Here is a 21254-nt window from a genome sequence, read left to right as displayed (position 1 = left end):
TTTTACATAAATCATGGAAATGTACGTATTTGCCATTAATTTATTCTGCAAAACTTACAAAGCTGTGTAAGCGACAATTCCAAAACAGCCTTCTACATCTCATCCCTAAGCCTTGTTTGAAGGACCTTGGACATTCTTCCATTCACTGAGAACAATGTGCCACATTGTAGGGCTTGAGGATTTTAATGCTCAGTACTGCCATCAAAGAGTTCACAAGCTTGCTGTACAGATGAAAAATGTACTAGAGATACGGCTAGTTAATCATAACAGAGGTAAAATTATCAAATGCCCAAAAGAGTTATATAAGCAAGCTCAAAAGTATTAGAACAGGGAAAAATCAAGTCTGAATAGAGTATTCAAGGAAAACAAAAGATATAAAATTCACACATTCTTCTTCCCACTGATACTAGTTACCATTTTAGGAGACTTTTGTTTTCAGGGCATTTAGATTAGTAATAAAGTAGCTCTTCTAAATGTAATAGAATAACTCTTCTAAAGCTACGCTATTACATTTAGACTATGAATATGTAGCATGTCAACTTAATAAGAATCACATTTGACATATTCATGAACAGTTTATTTAGAAAAGTATAAATTTACTTTTAATTGTTTTATGGGAGTAGTGCTGTTATCTTTCTAGTAGAATCAGAAACTACTTCTTTTACATCTTTGCAAGAGAAATACGTATACTTAAGCTCTTCAAAAACCTAAAGTGCAAAAATTAGATGGCAGATTTTTGGTCATCTTGTAGACATTGCTAAGGACTGCCAAATAACACTTAAATGTGTTTTGAATATTAGTGGTTTTAAAATGCAAAGTCATTATGAGCCTTCCAGTCAGCATGTAATTGCGAAGAACACATGACTTCTCTAATGATTCTTTTTATGAAGAGTACCTTGAGTAGTCCTGGTAACTTACTAATTCACTGTTTCTAACTTTCTCTTTAAAACGTTACAAAAACAATACAAATCAAGAAAGGGAGTTAAACACTAATGGGTAATGACTAAACAAACCATATTTTGTAATCTCAATTAGTTCTTCATGCAACGTGATTAACCTTTAAAACTTCCCTAGTTACATCTTTTCCCATTCCCAAGGCCACTGATATAACTCTTTCCTGCATTCCTTAAATCCTGACTCTACCCTCATTTTGAACTCAGGCCTTGCTTCCCATCCCTACATTTAAGCATACTCGTATTTTAAAAGCCCTTTCCTTCAATTCCATATCCCTCTTGAATCATCTACAAATGTCTAGAATTTCTCCATTTCTTACCTCCTATTTACTCTTCGAGCTACGCCAACCTGCCTTCCACACCCGCTGCTCCACAGAAACCACTCTTACTAAGGGCACCAAAGGTGTGCAAACTGACCAACCCAATGGATATTTTTAAGACTTTATCTAGTCAATCCTCTCAATGGTATTCAAGCCAACTCATTATTCCCACTTGATTGCCACATTCTTCTGTTTAAAAAAAAAATTTTTTTTTCTTATATCTCTGGTGTCCCCTTTCACTCTTCTGATCAGGCATTTTTCTCTGACAATCCCTTCGATGTGTTTGTGGTGATCTAAAATCTGTCCACGACGTCTTTCACACTCCTCTCAAAAAGCAGAGTCTGATTCCCCTCCCCATGAGCCTGAGCTGAACTTAATAATTCATTTCTAATGAACAGAATAAGGCGTAAGTGATGTTCTCAGACAAGGTCTTAAAAGGCACCCAGGTTTCCTCCTTGCTCTGACTTGGACTGCCCCACTCCCTCTGGGTGAGGCCCGTGCCCCGTCACCATGACGCTAGAGTAGCCCAAAGGAGCGGCTAGCCGGTGGCTTAGTAAAGGAACCAGGCCACCTTCCAACAGCCAGCAATGAACTGAGGCTCTCTGCCAGCAGCTGTGAGACTGAGTCATCTTGAAAGCAGAACCTCCAGCTCCAGTCAAGCCTTTCAGACCCTAGCAATGTCTTCCGACTGCAACTTCCTGAGAGACCCTGAGGCAGAGCCACTTAAGTCACTCCCAAGCTCTGAGCCACTGAACCTAAGAGACAGTAAATGTGTGCTGTTTTAAGTTGCTAGGTTTTCAGGTAGTGATTTGTTACAAAGCAACAGATAACTAATCCAATGATGTTTCTTAGGTCTCTATTATCCTCATGCTCAACTCTCTGTGTATGTAAAACTAGCATTACCTATAACCCAGATATTTTCCTAACTTCCAGACAAATGACATCTTTACATCAATTCCAACATGACCCAAAGCAATCACCTTTCTCCCCCAACCTGTTCTTCCTATCTTCCTATCAGCATTCATCCAGGTAAAACCCAAAACCTGGACTTCATCAGACTCTTCTTCCCCTTTCCCTCACATCCAATCAATCACTAAGTCCTATAAAAGTGATCTCCTGATTATTTCTCTGTAACAACAGCATTTAAAGAATATAAATTTTATCCTAACCTATTAATCGATTTTAGAATCAGAGAAACAACAATCAGACAGAATATGCCACTTGATGTGTTATAATGTATTCCACCTATGAAGTATCCTTTCCCAAAAGAACATGTTTACACATACCACAAAGATATTACCAGCAAAATTCAAAACATATCATCTGGTTTCTTCAGCAAATAAGTGGCAAAGAAAAAAAGAGGGAAGAAAACCTACACATTAAAAGAGACCAAATTTACGTGTGGCTCCTGTTTGGAAACCTGACTTAAATAAACCAACTGATGAGGGAGAGATGTTTGAAACAATCAATGAAATTGAACACTGACTGGATATTTGACAATATTAATTATTAGTAGTAGTATTTAGTTGTTAATAGTGGCATCATAATAACATTTTTAAGAGAGACCTTCACTTTTAGTAATACATACTGAAATATTCACAAAGGAAATGATATGGAGTCTGGGATCTGCTTTAAAATAATCCACTAGGGAATGAAGGAATTGACAGGAGTATTAATAAAACAAAGACTGGCCATATGTTGATAATTATATAAGCTAGATAACAGGAATTCACTTTAGTATCCTCTTTTATGTATGAGATTTTCTATAATAAGTTTTTCCTATTAAAAAGTGTTTACAGCATTTAAGTGACTATTCTGAAGGTAAAGTCCAAATTACTTAGCATGGTTTACCCAGAAAGCCTTTCATTATATGGCCCCCGTTTACCCCTCCAGCTCATTCCACAACTGCCTACACAGTCCAAGTTCCAGGATGGACAAGTCCTGACTCTTGCCTCCTCCAAAAACATTACCTCTACCCCAAGCAGTCTGAACGTCTCTCTCTGCTCATATGGCTAACCCCTGCTCATCATTAAGGCCACAGCAAACCTGCTTCTTTTAGAAAACCTTTCCTGACTCTTCAAGACGGAGTCGAGAAACCCATCTACACATTCCCCCAAACATACTGTGCTTCCCCTACCACTGCTCTTACTTACTGCATCCGCTCGTAGTATGTGTCATGAGGGCACAGACAATTTTAATCCCTATTCCTAGCACAGAACCTGGCACACAGTAGGTACTCAATAAACATTTGATAAATTTACAAAAGGCATGCCCCCACCACTTTCCAACTCCTCCATATCTAGACCTCCCTCCATTTTTCTTCTTGTCCCATCTTCCTTCGTGATCGTGACTCACATAAATGGTTGGCTGTTCACATAGCATTCCCAAATTTATACCTGCAACCCTCCTTGGGCATCTTATCTAATAAAAATTTAACTAACAAAATCGTGGTATAATCTAACAGACCTTTATCTCCAGGCCTGATCTACAGCTCCAAATGTCTTCTGGACTCAATCTCCTGTTATCTCCCAAACGCACTTTTACACTAGAGCTACTCAGAAATTCTCAATATCCTCTTAATAACCCTTATGTTTTCAAGCTTCCCGATTTGTGCACACTTCCCATTGCCTGCAATGCCCTTCTCCTCTACCTCTTATCCATTAAGTCTAGGCTCAAATGTCTCTCTGGCCTTTTCCAGGCAATGTTTCCATAGCAGTCTAGTCTTATTTCTATTATTGAATTTATCATATTATTTTGAAATTATGGGTAGGTGTCTGCTCTGCTGGATTGTAAGTTCCTAGACAAAAGGGACTCTCTCCTTCATGCCTGCACCTCCAGCACGTAAAGTGCAATGCCTATTACAAAGTTGCCCCAAATAAACATTTGCTGAATGAATTAAGTCATATTGTTTCCAGTAATTAAGAGGCTGAACTAGAGCTCAAAAAAAAAAAAAAAAATCTACTTCCCTAAAGGAGGTAATGAGTTTCTCTGTTCCTGTATTGGGCAGAGTAATAGTATATTAAGCTCTTTTTCAAAAACTGAAAATGCACATATTAAGGAAACAAAAGAAATATAAAGTAAAAAGGTCATCCGTTCCCAGAGGATAGGCTTGGGTTTGGATCTAGGCCCAGGTGCATAGAATAAGATCCAGACTGTGGTAAGCTTTAGGTGAATCTATTCTTATCTAATAAAAATTTAACTAACAAAATTTCAGTGATCCTAAGCCAACCCTGAGATTATCCCAATATCAATTTTCAGTACAGGTTGACGCTAAAGCAAGACCAATCTAGTTTAGTTGAAGGTTTTCATGGCCACCCTAGAACACACCTGCAACGACAGAGCCGGACCAGAGCCCAAGTGATTTTTGAAACTACAGTGACTTGCTATTTACTGCTCTGCTAAAAGGTTGTGCAACTAATTCTGATACTCTTCCTGGAAGATGTGGTTCCAAGTTGTCAGCCACAGGCAAATCATTAAGATGTACCTTCAAATCTTTCAGAATCTTAATGCACTGAAACAATGTCCAAGTGTACAGAACTCACTGCCAACATTCAATGTGTCTCCTACTTTTTTTTTTTTAAGATTTTATTTATTTATTTTTAGACAAAGGGGAAGGGAGGGAGAAAGAGAGGGAAACATCAATGTGTGGTTGCCTCTCGCACACCCCCTACTGGGGACCTAGCCCACAACCCAGGCATGTGCCCTGACCTGGAATCAAACTGGCGACCGTTTGGTTTGCAGGCTAGCACTCAATCCACTGAGCCACACCAACCAGGGCTCCTACTTTCTTTTTAAGTGAATATTTATCTTTATACTTGACCTCCTCTAATCAGAGATTGGGTATTATTTTATTTTTACAAGAATATTTTTATTTTACAATATTTCTCCGCTGTTTCTCTGGAAGCAAATACTTTAACATCAAAAAAAAAAAAACCAAACTAGAAAAGGAAAAAAAAACTTCTAAATAGCCGTTAGTGAGAAACATGATACCTCCTTCCGCTGGCAAGGATGATGTTTTATAGAATCCAAACTCAGAATGGAAACTAAATATTTGGGGCAGAACAGGGAGAGAGATCTATAAAAAACCTGTATGTAGCCAATAAGACAAGAAGAAATGTGTCAAGGTATTCAGAAACTATGGCAAAGAGGCAGAAAAAGACTACACTAATGGAAGAAAAAAAACAGGAAAAAAGAATATTCTGTTGGGGCTAAGAGCTCCCAAGAACCCCAGTTAGAGGCCTCTATAGCATGGCCCTATAAGCAGACCCACACGAATTTAGGATTTGTAGAGTAACTTAATTCCATAGTGACAGTCACTGAAATTACTCTACCTTGAATAGGCTGTAAAGGTTCCATAGGATTTTCTGAGTATCACATCTACTAAAACTCTTCACTTACCTGAGCCATGGGATTTTATAACCCCAAAGTTTTCAGAGTATAATGTTCAGTTGCCTCTCTTTCATGGCTACCTAAAGATAATCTTAAACAATATGTTTAAATCTTATTCAGGTTTGGTCTTTTTTCCCCTTTAAAAATTATGGAGAAAAGAAGTTGATAGCTGAAGGATGTTTAAAGTTACACTTTCTATTCCAGCAGGCTTGACTTTAATAACTCACAGCTTGTACTTTTCTCCTTCCTTAAGTGAAAGTGGAGGTTACTGGAAAAGGTCAGAAATCTAGGAATGTGGAATCCTGGTTACACCACTTATTGCTAGCTCTTGGACCTTAAGCAAATTACTTAAAAGCCTAGAGGTTCAGATTCCAAAACTGTAAATCGAGGAAATAAATTGGGGAAAAAATACCTACTTGTAGATTTATTGTTAGTAAAATGAAGGGAATCACTAGACTAGAATATAAACTCCAGAGAAGAGGAATGAAGGAATGGTATCTTGAACTCTGCTGATTCTTGCTCACATGCACAAGAGCATGCACACTCACTCACACACACCTATCCTAAAGCAGTATTGACAGGTCGTGGAAGGGAGCTCAATAAATACTTTTTAAATGAACGAATAAATAAATACAGTGTCCCCATTTATCTCATCAACATTTACCCTTCTTCCATAATCACATTTTTCCCCCTTGTTTTCCATTATTTTCTAAAGCCTTCAGGGCATTCTTTTTGTCTTAAGTGGTTTCCTCCCTCTCATTAGCTATTATTAACTGCACACCATTCAGAGAATACCTTTGGAATTTCTCACAACCACCCACCTTCCACTTCTACTGCGATGGGGGTGGAGGGGGTAGTCAGAACATCAGAGTCACAGTAATGGACTTGCACAAGGCCACAGATTCGTATCTAAGGGCAGTCAAGCCTGAACGCAGTCCTCCCCAGAACACAACTTTCAGAAGACCCCACCCCATCCATTCTCTTCGCTAACAAGAGACTGCTGTGTAAGGACACCCTCGGCTCTCAAAAGTTAAGGCGTCCGTTACACTCGCCTCCAGCTGAATAGAGGAGTGCGCCCTGTGAACGAAACACCCAACTTGGGCAGACACGAGGGATTTCAGACCCCTTCTCGCTGCTCGAGGGCCGGGCACCTATGCACCTGATCAAGCAACACTTCTCAATCCCTGGAGGGAAGTTGAGGGGTGCGGCCGTCTACAGGGAGTGGGGGGGAGGGGGGACGGTGTCAAGTTTATGACTACGTGGGGAAGCGGCACGCACCACGCCGCCAGACCCTATAAGCCACGACCACCGCCCAACCGCAACCCCGCTGGACCCGACCACCGCGTAATAACCCACCGAAAACCGAACGCGGCTCGCCCCTAACCCATAAATCACAGACAGCCAGTGCTTGTCCATTGGCTGCACCGGCATCTCCTCCACCCCCATTGGCTATCCCGGACGTAAAACCCTCCTCTCCGAGGGAACCCTCCTCTACGGCGGCACCCCCAGCCTAGCAACCTCAACCCCGCTACAAAAAAGCCCGGCCCCCCTCCACCCAGGGACGGCGATCCACGAGGAGCGAGGAGCTCCGCGCCTGAGGGACTCACCGTGTAGTAGGAGAGCAGCCCTGCATTGTAGTCCAGCACGAACCAACGGTACTGCCAGCCCTTCATCACGTTAGTCCATTTGCTCAGCGGCCCCTCCATGATGGACGCCATCTTGGGAGCCGCCAATGACAACAAACGGCCTGACGTCACTCGCCTATAAGGCATTCAGCTCGCGGGGGGCGGGGCCGCGGAGGGGAGGGGCCGGCCCGGCAGGGGCGCGGCTAGCAGCTGCTGCTTCAAGTGGATCGCCAGCGCACGCCCCCAGCTATCACCCTCGAACACGCTTGCTATGGGCGCCTATTGCGTGTAGAACTCAGTGCCTGGGTTTGACAAATACAAGCATGAGTACTGCTATTAAGATTATTTATTACAAAAATTAATTTTTCTAGCCATGACAATACCTTAAACTTCTGTTAGGTAGCCGAAGTGGCTAAGAAAGGACCGGGAGGCAAAAAAGTCCAATTAAGGGCTTTCATTCGAGACCGGACACTGCGATCCCTCTGGCTGAGTCTGAGCAGGCTACAGCAGCAAGGGAAAGAGTAGGAGCGTTTATAAGGGTGTGTAGCAGACCCCCGGGGAGGGTGGGTCACCTTGCTAATCTACCCCAGGTGTCCTGGTTATAGGTGTTTGCAAAACAATGTTCTCTGACCAGTGATGACTGATTCGGCCAAGGAAAGTCCCCGGGATTTATGGCCCTTGTTTCTGGGGAAAGCTCAACGGAGAGAGGAGAGGGGCAGTGAGAAGGATTCAACCAGCTTCCAGCAGGATGCCGGCCAATTTTTAATTCCCAAATAGGGAAGGCCTGAGTAAGAAGGTAACTTTTGAGCAAAGACCTGAAGAAAGTGAAGAAGGGAGCCTGGAGAAATCGTTTCCAAGAGGAAGGAAAAACAAGTGCAAAGACCGTGAGCCTGGCATTTTAAAGGAACAGCAAGGAGTTCAGTGTCTGGAGTGGCAGGGAGAAAGTAGTAGGAGGTAAGGTCTGAGAAATAAGGGCAGATCACTTAGAGTCTCTGAGGAGTATGGAAGTGTTGTCCTACTCCAACCAGGCACTGATAGACGTTCTGAGAATGAAGCAGTGAAGGAGTCAAACAGGTTCCTTGTTTTTTAAGAGCTTAAATTCTGTGATGGAAAGCAAACACTAAACAAATAAAACAAGAAAAATATACTGATAAAGGCCTTGCAGAGAACTTAAGTTGATGTAATAGGAAACCAATGGGGGGGCTACTTTATATTGGGTGGTCAGGGCAGGGCTCCTCAGGAAATGGCATTTAAATTGAGATGTGAAAGATAAGAAAGAGCCCATCATGCAAGTATCAAGGGAAAGAGTTAAAAAGGAAACTGAGAAGTTGGGCATTAGCTATAAGTGGCAGTGAGGTCAAGGGACAGGATTTCTTTGCATTTTACTTTGTATTCTATTTTATTTTGGACTTAAAAAGTATTTTGTTTATTTAGGTACTGTGTTGTGAATCCCTTCTCTTAGCTGATAAGAGAAATGCTGGAAAATATCACTGAGGGAGCTAATCAGGGAATGCTAGTTAATCCATTAGGTAAAGATCTAAAGTAAATTAAAATTTCTCATGCTCGATCTGTTGGATATATTTTCCCCCAGTTATTGAGTATAATTCCCATATTGCATTATATAAGTTTTAGGTGTACAACATAATGATTTGATATATGTATATATTGCAAAATGATTAACACATTAAGTTTAGTTAACATCCATCACCTCACCTCACAGTTTTTTTCTTGTAATGAGAACTTTTAAAGTCTACTCTCTTATCAACTTTCAAATACACTAAGCAGTATTGTTAACTATAGTCACCATACTTTATATTACATCCCCAAAACTTTTTTTTATCCTCACCTGAAGACGTGTTTATTGATTTTAGAAGGACCAGGGACTGAACCCACAACCTAGGCACGTGCCCCAACTGCACCCAACTGCAAATCAAACCCTTCAGTTTATGGGCTGACACTCCAACCAAGTGAGCCACACCAACTAGGGCTCCCCCTCAATTTTTTTATCTTATAACTGGCAGTTTTTTACTTTCTGACCACCTTTAACTTTGATGTAGTCACACATTTTTATTTTTGCTTTTATCATTGCTGAGACCAATATGAAGAGGTTTTTTCTTTGTTTTCATCTAGAATTTTTATGGCTTCAGGTCTTTCATTTGTCTTTAATCCACTTTTGAGTTACTTTGTGCTGAGTAGTGTAAGATAAGAGGTGTAGTTTCATTCTTTTGCATGTGAAGATCCAGTTTTTCCCAGTACCATTTATTGAAGAGATTGTCTTCTCCAGTGAGTATTTTTGACTCCTTTGTCAAATATTAGTTGATTGTGTATGTATGGAGTTTTTTTCCTAGGCCCTCAACTCTATTCTGTTGGTCTAGATGTCTGTTTTTATGCCAGTACCATACTGTTTTAATTACTGTAGCTTTGGAATTAGGACATGTGATGCCTCCACATTTCTTCTTCTCAGGATTGCTTTGGATGGATGTCCACATCTTTTGTGGTTCCAACAAGTTTAAGGATTGTTTCTTGTTTATTGTAAAAAAAAAAAAAAGCCATTGGAATCTTGATAGGGATTGCATTGAAACTATAGATGGCTTTGGGTCGTATGGACATTTTCACAACGATAATTATTCCAAACCATTAGCACAGGATATCTTTCTATTTATTTGCACAGGTACCTAATAGTATTAATTGGTGAGTATATGCGTCCGTATAAACACATCTATGTTTTCATTATGCTATATTAGCTTCTTAAGAGTTGAAACCAAGTCTTGCTCCTCTTTTTAGCCCTAGAAACTATCCCAGGGCCTGGCATACAGAAGGTGATCTGAATTATGTGTTCCCTTGAAACTGACGTACCAAGTTCCAAGGACTGTGCTAGGCACCATCACCTATACTTTCTCCTTTAATCCCCACAATAATCCTTCAAGATTTATGTTATTATACCCATTTTACAGATGAGGACAGTAGGACACAGAGTTGAGTGGCTTGCTCAAGGTCACACAACTAGTAAACAGCAGAAAGAGAATTAGAATCTAGACTTTTTCTCCCCGGATCCATTTCACCCCTGCTGTAAGCTATATTTACATTGTCTGTGTGTAAATAAATGTCTTGGACATGACACAGGCAGTGTCATCAATTTCTAAATCAGTTTTAACTTTTAGCAGGGTCACAGGCATGAGCAGGCTCTACTTAGCTTCAAATGTCATAACATAGGTCATCAGGGAGAGCTGAGGGCAAAGGCAGTTCTTGACTCCTAAGGCCACGTCCAGTTGCACAGTACTATGTCCCCATTCTACACTAAGTGTCAAACTACATGCTTTAGATCATCAGCTAAAATTAAACATGGAAAGGACATATCAGCTCTCATTCCCACACTCCTTAGTGACTGGCCTTTCGTGGAATGAGGTAGCAGCTGAAACAGAGCAGAAAATAAGGATTAGGATTCAGAATAAGAAAGAATAGATGAAGTTATCCGTTAAACAGTGTAAGTTCATCAAGGACAGGAACTGGGCTAATTCATCCTGCCACTTAGAATATCAATAAATGCTGCACAGGTAGGATTCTTAAAAGATTATTCTGGCAGCAAATTGAGAACGAATCAAACAGCGATGAGACTAGAGAAAAGAAGACAAACTAAGAGACTTTTAAAGCCAAGCAAACAGTAAAGAGAGTATAAACTTAGACAATGACAGCAGGGATGGAGAGTGGGAAAGATACTGTACGTATATTTATCGGGTAACATTTTAGAGTTAAGATTTTAAAACTCACTAAACAATGGAATTAAATAAGGAGGGAGTAAGCGGAGGCAGAGATGATACCAATAACTTATGTAACTGAATGATTATTTCAGTAGTCAAGTCTTTTTCTTTTTTTTTTTTAAAGGAAGAACAAAACCAGCTTGTATTTCTCAGTATTAAGTTTCCTTCCTTTACACAGGTGTTGAGAAATGTGATGTTATGTTTTTTAGTTTTGAGCAAAAATTATTTCCAATTTTTTCGCAGCTGAGATTTTAGGTGCAAATTGCTTCAAAATGCATTCTGCTGTCGCTGGCGTCCTGTCTGTTTTTGTTATTGCTATTATCGTGTCCATGTTTCTTAATTGGCAGTTGTTGGGCATCAAATAAAACAACATTTATACAGTACTGCCTTCTTAAGGGAAAACACAGACACATACAAAAAACGTGACTGTCCTTTACTGGCTGTAGAGAAAAGAGGAGATCAAGCTTAAATACGGGAAAAGTAAAATAAGACACAGCCTATTTTGTCCATAAACCCTTTCCTCTAGCTAGAGAACAAGAAAGTGAAACGTCAACTATAGGAAAATTCGGCTAGGATTTTGAGGCAGAAGGGAGCTGGGGAAGGAAGAGAAAATATTTCAGGAGATCTAGACTCAGTAGGGAAGTGTTGTAAGGAGGGAAAGGAGGAATGTACTTGTCTTTTGCTTCTTCTTTGGGCCCCTTGGAGACCCACTTCCCAGCTACCCTGGGCTTTATACATTCCACAAACATCCTCCCTTCAGGCGGGATGGACAGGTCATTCCTTCATGCCCCACCTGTACTCTGAGCAACTTCTAACAGAGTCTGGGATATCTATTGCATTTACTAGTTCAGAGAGTCAGAGCGGCCGCCCTTGACAGTGGGTTCTTTGAGGACTTGATCACGTATGCATCCTCAAACTTAGCACAGTGCCTGATAGGGACAGTATGAAACAGTGGGAACAGCATAGGCAATCTGGATAAAAGGGTGAGGGGAAGCTGCTTTGCTGAAACTACAGTTTTTACGTGTATTGTGTGTATATTTGAGTTGGCTTAGAGGAGCTAACAGACTATTATCAGAGATTGAAGAAAGTTTTTGGTTTCAGATGTAGAATAGTTCAGGTGATGGGAGGCTGAGGGTATAGGCACAGGAGAGGAGAGCTGAAGTGTGTGTGGGGGGGGTATAGATTACAGGAGGCCTGGAAGTCAAGAGATTGTGAGGCCACCATGCTAGATACTCATTTACATGGAATTGAAAACTTGTTTGATACAACTATAATTAAATAACAATAAAAAAAAGAAAACTTGTTTGAATAAATGAAAAAATTATGATGCAACATCTTTATATATAATAGGTATTAAATGGTTTTAAACTATATAGGTATGATTTTGATTTTATAAAATATGTGCATATCTTTCCAGAAGACTATAAAGATATACAGGAAAATATTTGTAATCAGTTTGTGGGGTTGTAGTTAATTTTATTTTTTTCTTTATACTCCTTTTCTATTATCCAAATTTTTAATAAGTCACAGACATTGTATTTATAATTAGGGAAAATACCACTTTATGAAGGAATAAAAAAGAATATAATAAAAAATACCACTAGATAATTATATCAGCTCTGAATTTGACAGGCATATGCCATTTATATAATCATAATGCACTGGCCTTCTTCCGGAGCTGGAATAAACAAGCAGCAGAGCTCAAACAGTGACATACTGTCAGACCCTCCTGTCTCCATCAGAAGCCCCGCTGAATGCGTATGCCCTCTTCCTCATTCTGTATCTGTCCAAGTCTCCATTGTGAGCTGACATTGCAAACTTAGAGATAAGCCACCCTTGCCATGAATTTACAACGAATTTATTCACCCCTTTCTTCAGGGAAGTTGCCTTTGCTGAGCCACAGTTGTGTGTCTAGCCCTCGATCAGGTGGTGAGGATAGAGGTCAGTCCCGCATGGTTCCCGTTTGCAAGCTGCTCAGACTGTCAGGAAACACAATGTGTTGCGACACAGAGTGGTTCATGCTAGACCAGAGGTGGGCAAGGTCCTGTGGGAGCACAGAGGAAGTACCTAAGCCAGCCTAGGGACAGGGTAGAGCGTTTCAGTCTGCACAGAAAACGTCTCCCCTTGCCACGTCCACTGTTACCAGCTTGGCTCAAGCCCACTCCACTTCATGCTTGGATTGCTACAGTAGTTCGGAGTTATCAACTCCAGTAATGATGCCCCCCCCCCCCCCCCCGTCAACCTGGCCTTCATACTCACTGTGAGAGCCATTCATATTTCCAAAGAAAAGATAAAATGTAACTCCTTACTTTCCAGTCTTTTTGTGTTGCTCCTCTCCCTACCTCCGAATATGACACTAGTTTCCTAAATTCATCTTATTGTTGATCTGTGTTACATCTTTGCTATTTTTTGCCCATTCTATGTTGAATGTCTTGCCTTCTCTGTGTTCGTCTAAAAAATACCTACCTACTCATCTTTCCAGATTCCCCTGAAGCATCTGTTATGTCTCCTATGAAAATTTTCTTGTTTTCTCGCCCAACTAGTTAGAAATCACCATTCCCTCATTTGAATGGCTACTTGTAACATTTTCTTGCATTTATTAGATTGCATTTCCGTCTTTTTCATTAGATTATAAACTCTTTAAGGACAAGAGAATGATTTTATTCATCTCAGTATCCTGAGTATTGACACCTAGCATAGGAGTTGGCAGACATTGTCTGTAAAGTGTAAATATTTTCGGCTTTTCAGTCCAGACACTCTTTATCACAACTATTTAACTCCGCCATTGTAGAGCAAAAGTATGGATGAATGGACATGACTGTGTTCCAATAAAACTTCATTTATAGAACAAGCAGCAGGCCAGATTTGCCTTCAAACTATAGTTTACTGAACCTGACCTGGGGTATAATGTACAATAAATACCTAATGAGTTTCTTTTGAATGTAGAATGAAGTGATAGAGGCAGGATTTGTATCCTATTACATTCTGTAGCAGATGCTAATGGTTTCTTGTCCATATCTTCTTGGCATTCACAGCTACACACAGAAGGCCACTTACAGGGAATACCTACAGTTCTTTTCCTGATGGGTTTTTTGCTTTTTTTTTTTTCTCCTTCTGGCCAGAGAACACACTTGGCCTATGTGCAGAGCGAGGTGGGAGTTTCAGAGATTTAATGTCACCAGAAGTAGCCCTGAACTCAATGATGGATGGTAAGTTGCTGCACAGTACCCCAGTTCCTCACCCTTCCATTGGGATATCCTGAATGTGTCCTCTACTGTCTCCCAGAGTTTCCCAGTATAAATGAGTTCCAGTTGGCTACCATGGTAACTAGCCTGATGATGTATACATTTTTGGCTTTCTTCACTCCCGTCTCACTACTGTACTCCCACCCAGGTTTCCTGATATGACATCCTAAATAAGTTACATTCCAACTCAAACCAAGATACATACTCATTCTACCACACCACAGTGTTTAGCCAGAAGGCCCCTGCTAAAATGTTATTATTGCTTGTAAAGAGCAAAATATAAATTATTAGTACCCCTAAAATACTGGCACAGAATAATCCAGCTATCATTTTAAAAAGAAGAGTGCTCTTAGAGACTGGAACAGAGAATTGGCTCTGCTGTAAACCAGCTGTGTACCCTTGGGCGAAACACTTAACCTCTCAAACAAAGAGACTTTGTTCCTTCTCTGAGACATAGAGGCAATATCACTCACTGGCTTTTTGTGAAGGTGAAATAAGGTGTTAAAAAAGGTCCTACCAAGTCCTCTAAATGGAGCTCTAAGATGATTTTCTCTTCAGGTCTAAAAATCTTTTTCTCAGTCCTCATTCTCATTGGCCTCATAATTTATTTCATTATATCTGTATATAATGTTGTTATTCCTACTACTATTTTGTTCACTATCTCTGTCACTGCATATAGCTCGTTTTTTCATGTATACTGCTAGCTTCCAAGGGTATGGACTTTGTTTCATGCTTACTTACAATTAAGTAAAAATCATGTATTTGAAAATGGCTTGAAGACTGCAAAGTGCTTGGTGTCATTCACCTCATTCCCTCAACATGTTCTGAGCTCGCAGTATAAACAGTCCCTGTGCCAGGCGTCAGAGACACACTGAGAAGTAAGATTTGGCCTCTGGTTTAAGAGTTTAGTGAAGGAGACAGGTTATGATGGTGTGTAAGTAAACTACCATTCGGGGAGACACGGGTCAGGGTAAGAGTATGGTGGAAAGACTTTGAGAGCTCCAACAGCGGGACTGATTTGGCCGAGAAAGACAGAGGTTTCAAAACTGGATCCCAGTTCCACCTCCTAGCAGGGTTTCCTAGCAGGGAACCCTGGCCAAGATAAACACTTATTAACGTTTTAGACCTCGAGTCCTTAACCTGGGCACTGAGAATACGGATACTTTCCACACAAAATCACCCCGAGGGCTAAATAAGATAATAAATACATGGTTCTGCTACATAATTGTTGTCCAACACAGGTGCATTCCTTTTCTTTCCTTCTTCCTAGGGAAAATAGGAAAGGCTTCCAAAGGGAATAGCATTTGAGCTGAAACGTGAAACCTTTGCTTTCTTCCTCAGGGAAGAGAAACTAACACTTGTAAAGTAGCTACTAGGAATAGATGCTCTTTCTGGGGTTTCCAGAATGAAGAAGGGTAGAATATTCCAAAGAAAACAGTGTAGTAAAGACACGGTGGCTTGAGGCTATGTGTCGTGCATTTGGGAAATGGCGTGTCCTTCAGATGCAGTGGGCAGAGAGGAACCAGAGACCCCCTGGTGGGAGGTGAGGCTAGGGAAGGCTGGATTAGATAGCTGTTTGCAAAATTCTCCTCCTTCTGATATCTACTGTTTGGATTTTAAATGTCCAGCTAGCCTACGGAACTGCAGATACACTGTCTTTAGGCAGAAAAAAATTCTCACAGATCCACAGGGTTTTAATCCTTAAGTGGGAGCATATCAATTACAAAGATCTAACTGCCTATCTAATTCCCAAGACTACACAGTGATTTCCAAAACATGGCCTGGTGCATAATTTATGGACTCACTTTGTAGCTTTGTAATTAAATCCGCAGAGGATTTGGAGACACATGGCAATGCTGGTACAACTCCTTGCATATGTATCTATATAAATACCCCATGCAGGAGTATAAAATTGATGGTTTTCAATCCTCCCTTGTCCTATCTATACAGCTAATGATAGATTGTGTTATGATACAGTTAAGTGGACCCAGGGGGTGGGTGCAATGACAAGTAAAAAATTAAGAAGCATGTGACCTTATTGACCCAAACAGTTCTTCCTGACCCGAATGCCTATCACGGTCAGGATCTGTACTATACACTTCGGCTTTCTGCATCTAATGTCCTCAACTGTTCCCTGGGAGATCTGGGGAAAGAAATCCAATAGTTACCAAGTGTTAACTGTGTCCTAGCACTGTGTGGATAATTTCACATTGATCTTCTCGAGTGCTTACTATATGTTAAGGGCTGTAAGTACATAGTAGATAACAAATCAGACTTGATTGACCCTCATGTAGCTTCTAAGCATTTCAAATAATCCTTTTAACAATGCTTCAAGACTGAAATTTTAAAGGGGAGCAAATGAGAATTAGGTGATGTTAGTAATTGGCCCAAGAGCCAACTTATCCATTAGGCACAGTAGGCATGGTGCTTAGTGCCCAAGAAAATGTTATGCATATAATAATGAACCCAGCTGTATTACATTTGTCTTTATGCCTATGCAGTCATAAATATGTCTTTAAATACATTTTATGGAGGGAGGGTTCCATGTAGGCAAAATTGCCTAGGGCCTATAAAAGTCATAATATGGCCCTGTTTGGCCAAAGATTACACTGCTGGTGAGGGACAGAACAAACAAGGTCAGGCAGGCCTTGGTAAGCCTGACATCGCTTTTGATTAGATGCATCTACAGGATGGAAACTCTGCCTTTTTCCTCTCCTAGTGCCTCGTTCATAGGGGTCGCTCAGTAAAGGCTGCATGAACATGCTTCATTCAGAGAATAATTGACAGTACATTGTTACAGATGGAAGAAACCCCTGCAGATGCTGCAAAAATCATGTGGGCCTTTCCCACCTGGAAAATAAACCTCTAAATGAAGTCTATGCATTTTATCAACTCATAGAATTTTTGGATCAAAAAGTTAAAACAGACATCTTTCTTTGCTTACAAAGATACACGTTTTATACTATAAATCAGACTTCTGACAAATTTCTGATATCAGCATGATATGAAAAAACAAATACAACTACATTTAAAAGAAAATTAAAAAATGCATCCATTTATTTACCTTTCACTCTGCTAGGAGATGAGAATATAAAAACAAAGAAGCCACAGTGGTCACTGCCCTTGAGGGACGCATGGCCAACTTAATCTACTTGATTCACGGAAAATGAACAGACAGTAGGAATGTTACCCCAGTGGCACGGTGATTCCGGCTTATCAGAATGAAGCATAGTAAAACCTCTCACACTATGAGCATGACAATGGAAGAGGTTATTAGAGCCACCAGAGCACTCCTACTGCTCAGCATGTCACACTCCTTTCAAAACCCTAAACCCCACCAGTGCCTAGAGCTGGGGTTCTCAACTGGGGAACAAATTTGCATACATAGATTTGAGTCACCCCATAGGTGCCCAGGGTGGGTATTTGGCAATGTCTGGAGACTTTTTTACTTGTCACAACTGGGGAGGGGAAGTGCCATTGGCATCTAATGAGTAAAAGCCAGGTGTGCTGCTAAACACCCTGCGATGCAGAGGACAGCACCGCCCCCGCCCCCAAACAAAGCATTATCTGTCCCAAAATGTCAATAGTGCTGAGGCTGAAGAACGCTGGCTGGAAGAACCAAATCCAGATTCCCTCCACTGGCAGGATATTTGCCAGCCTTATTCCCTACCGTATCTTCAGCACTTAGCCCAGTGCCTGGCACGACTGGGACCTCAATAACTGGATATTGAATAGATCAATGGTGGAATGAAGGCACTGTGAAGGCGGAAATGAGAAAGCCCGAGTTCTAGTCCTTATTCCATCTCTGTGTGACCTTTCAAGTCACGTTTTCTCTCAGAGCCTTGGTTTGTTCATCTGTAACGTGAGCATAATAGGACTGAACTCATAATATTGTTGTGAGGATTAAATGATATGAGGCATGTTAAGTGCCTGGTGCAGTGCTTAGCACACAGTATAATAATGAAAACGAATAGTTGGTGCCTTTTTTCCCTCTCAGAGCCTGTTTCCACACAATAGGAGAAATAATGCTGGTTGCATAGTTTTGGGTTGTTGTAGAAGTGATAGTCTTTTTCTCCTCTGGTCCTTTGCCCATAGTATTTCTTTTGCTCCTCTCCCATCTTGCCCATTTCTTCCCTGCTTGGCTAATCTCAGTGTCACCTCCTCCAGGAAGCCCTTCCCGAGATCCCATTCTGGAACAGTGCTTCTCCTGGGCCCCCTCAGGCCTTAGGTGTTTTTGTTAAAATAAACAGACATGAAACTGTTATTGTTCTGCATAGGCCCAGTGGATGGAAGGAAGGAAGGATAGAAGGTTACAGGGAAAGCAGGGATGAAGGGACAGAAAGATGGTGGAAGGGAGCATGTGAGAGTACTTTGAAACTGGCTACGCCAACACTGAGCAGGCTCACAGTGACCCCAGAGGCCAACCTCAGCTAGCCTGCCACTCCCCTACTCCCTGGGGACCCTACCCTGTAGCTCCCTCAACCCCTAGTGGGGCCCTCCCACCTCCATCCTCCAGCACTCTTAGCACATGGTTGCCAACCATTGGCTGGGTCCTTGTTAGGCCCAAGGCCTTAAATGAGAGGCAGTCAGGTGCAGAATACAGATGATCTCAGCCCCTACCCCAGGGTCCAGGCAGAGGTGTTTGCAGTAAGACGAAACACCTGGCCAGGCTTGTGGCTCTCTGAGGCTGTGCTTAGGGACACAGGGCTCCTCCACAGGATGAAGGGGCTGCTGTCGCTGCTGCTGGCCACCTGCACCCTGGGCATGCAGGTGCAGCGCCAGGTCTATTTGCACGAGGAGCTTGAAGATGGGGGTAAGAGGCCAGGCTAGGGGTAGGGAGTCCCTGGGTGGAGGGAGGGGGTTGTGGAGGGTCAAGGGAGTGGGTGAGGAAGGACCAGGTCCTACCTGCTCCTTGTCAATCACCTGCCTCAGTGGTCTGTAGTTCAAATTTCTGCCCCTTCCTAGCTGTGTTACCCTGTCTGCGTTTCACTTTCCTTTTCTATAAAATCAGAACAACAACAAGGACCTTGCAAACCTGTTCTGAGAATCAAATGAGATAAGGTGTGGAAAGCATTGTCCCTAGAGTATAGTAGACGGGCAATAAGTGCTCGTTCCCTTCATTCTAAAACAAGTGAACTGTAGAGGGAAAATGTGAGCACTAATTGTGATCATGAAATTTTTAGTGTTTCATAAAATATTAGAGCTCAGAGGATTTTGGAGGGCACCTTGACCAGCCCCCTCCCCGGAATGCCACAGGGAGCATCAGAGAACTGTGTCCTTACCTAAAGACAGACGTTCAATGGTGCCATTTCAGACTGCCAAATACTGTGTGTGTGAATTCTGGCTTTTCCCAAAACTAAAATCACCTTTGAAAGTGAAGAGATTTTAGACAATTGATGAGACTCAGGAAAATACAATAGGGCAGCTGATGGCAATTGGGAGAATTGTGTGAGGTCCCAAGCTGCCTACTTTGAAGGGGACATAGGTCATTGTCCTATGTACAATGCTTCTTGTATTTTGTATCTCCTTCAATAAATGTCTCTATTTTTCATATCACATGGTTGGATACCTCCTGGAAAGACCTCTTAGACCAAAATGAAAACGGTAAGTAGTGGAACTTCAGATAACTTTAATTTTTTCTTTATTTTTTCTTTTATTTGCTACAATGAGCTTATGTTACTTTTATTTTTTTTAACTGTTAATAATTAAGAAAACCATTCTGTCTTTTCATTTCTTCTTGGAACTGAATTTTCTCCTGTTGAACTCTAGTTTCTACACCTAAGCTGTATCTGATGCCTTACATAACCTTTTTAAAGCATAGTATTGCTCACTACGCATGATGCTTTACACACTTTAATCTTCACCCCAACTCTTCAAAGCAGTTACTATTTTTCCAGTCTGCAGACATAACTGAGCTCAGAGAAGATGAAAAATTTGCCTGAGGTCAAGCAACTATTAAATGGCAAAGCTAGGGCCTGAATTGGTATGGCTCAGTGGGTTGGGGGTTGTCCTGCAGACCAAAGAGTTACTGGTTCAATTCATGCCTGGGTTGTGGGCCAGATCCCTGTTTGGGGGCGTGTGGGAGGCAGCTGATTGATGTTTTTCTCTCACATCAATGTTTCCCTCTCTTTCTCTCTTCCCCCCTCTCCAAAAATAAATAAATATCTTTAAATTAAAAAAAAAAAGGCAAAGCTAGGGTTTGAACCCAGGACTGTGTGAGGTTATACTGATTTTTCTTGCATTTTTCTTGCTGCCCACCCCACTACCTCCCATGAGTCCAGTAAGTTGAAGGCCTCCAAGCTTACATTTTAAGTATTTAGTAACCTCCAGGAAGGTAAATCTTAATATTCTATGAATGTCAGAACTGAAAGGGCACTGAGAACTTAACTAGCCCTAAAGGGCCTCCTTCTCCCTATTTACGGGTGAGAAAACTGAGGTCCAGAGAGAGGATTTGATATGATAGAGTCATTTATTGGGGTTTGTGGCAGAATGTGATTCGGGTTCCTTTCTTTGTGCTGTTTTCCCAGTCTATTCTAGGCCACAGAGCAGCTCAGCAACCACAGGGTGTGCCAGGGCTGTAGAACCCAACCTTCTTGTATGGATGGGGAAACTGAGACCCAGAGAGGAAAGGTGGTTTCCCAAAATCACATAGTGAGTCAGTGGCAGAGAGGTTTGTTGAACCCAGGTCTCCAATCTCCATAAAGAATACACTGACCACTGCTGCAAGCTGTAGTCACGTGGCCACCAGGTACTACTACCAGTGGCCTCAGGGACAACATGAGCTTTTGGATTCCCAGGCCTTGCATAGGTTACTAATTTTCATTGAAAATGGTAGACAAAATGTTGGCACCTGAAAAGATAAGCTTGAGTTATCTTCAACCTACATTAAACTAAGCAGGAATGTTGGTTGATTGGAGAATCGTTGAATCAGTGATTTTAATTCAATTGGGGAGGGCTAAGGGTG

General features: G+C 41.4%; 1 protein-coding gene across 9 annotated transcripts in view; it reads right to left on the bottom strand.

Moving 5' to 3' along the window:
• The window catches only part of OSBPL9 (oxysterol binding protein like 9), a 128417-nt gene extending 120917 nt beyond the window's left edge, over positions 1-7500 (bottom strand). For 5 of the 9 annotated variants that reach the window (XM_053920568.2, XM_053920575.2, XM_053920571.2 and 2 more), the window contains exon 1: positions 7270-7388. In XM_053920568.2, coding sequence (XP_053776543.1) covers positions 7270-7380 — 111 coding nt within the window. In that variant the 5' untranslated portion in view covers positions 7381-7388. Of the gene's footprint in view, positions 1-7269 lie in introns of all 9 variants that reach the window. The other 4 variants (XM_053920573.2, XM_071220920.1, XM_053920574.2 and 1 more) reach the window with 3 other exon arrangements.
• Between the last annotated feature and the right edge of the window lie 13754 nt (positions 7501-21254).

This window comes from Desmodus rotundus, chromosome 3 (genome assembly GCF_022682495.2).
Source record: "Desmodus rotundus isolate HL8 chromosome 3, HLdesRot8A.1, whole genome shotgun sequence".
In the NCBI taxonomy this organism is placed as follows: Eukaryota; Metazoa; Chordata; class Mammalia; order Chiroptera; family Phyllostomidae; genus Desmodus; species Desmodus rotundus.
This window is presented reverse-complemented; position numbering and strand designations above follow the sequence as displayed.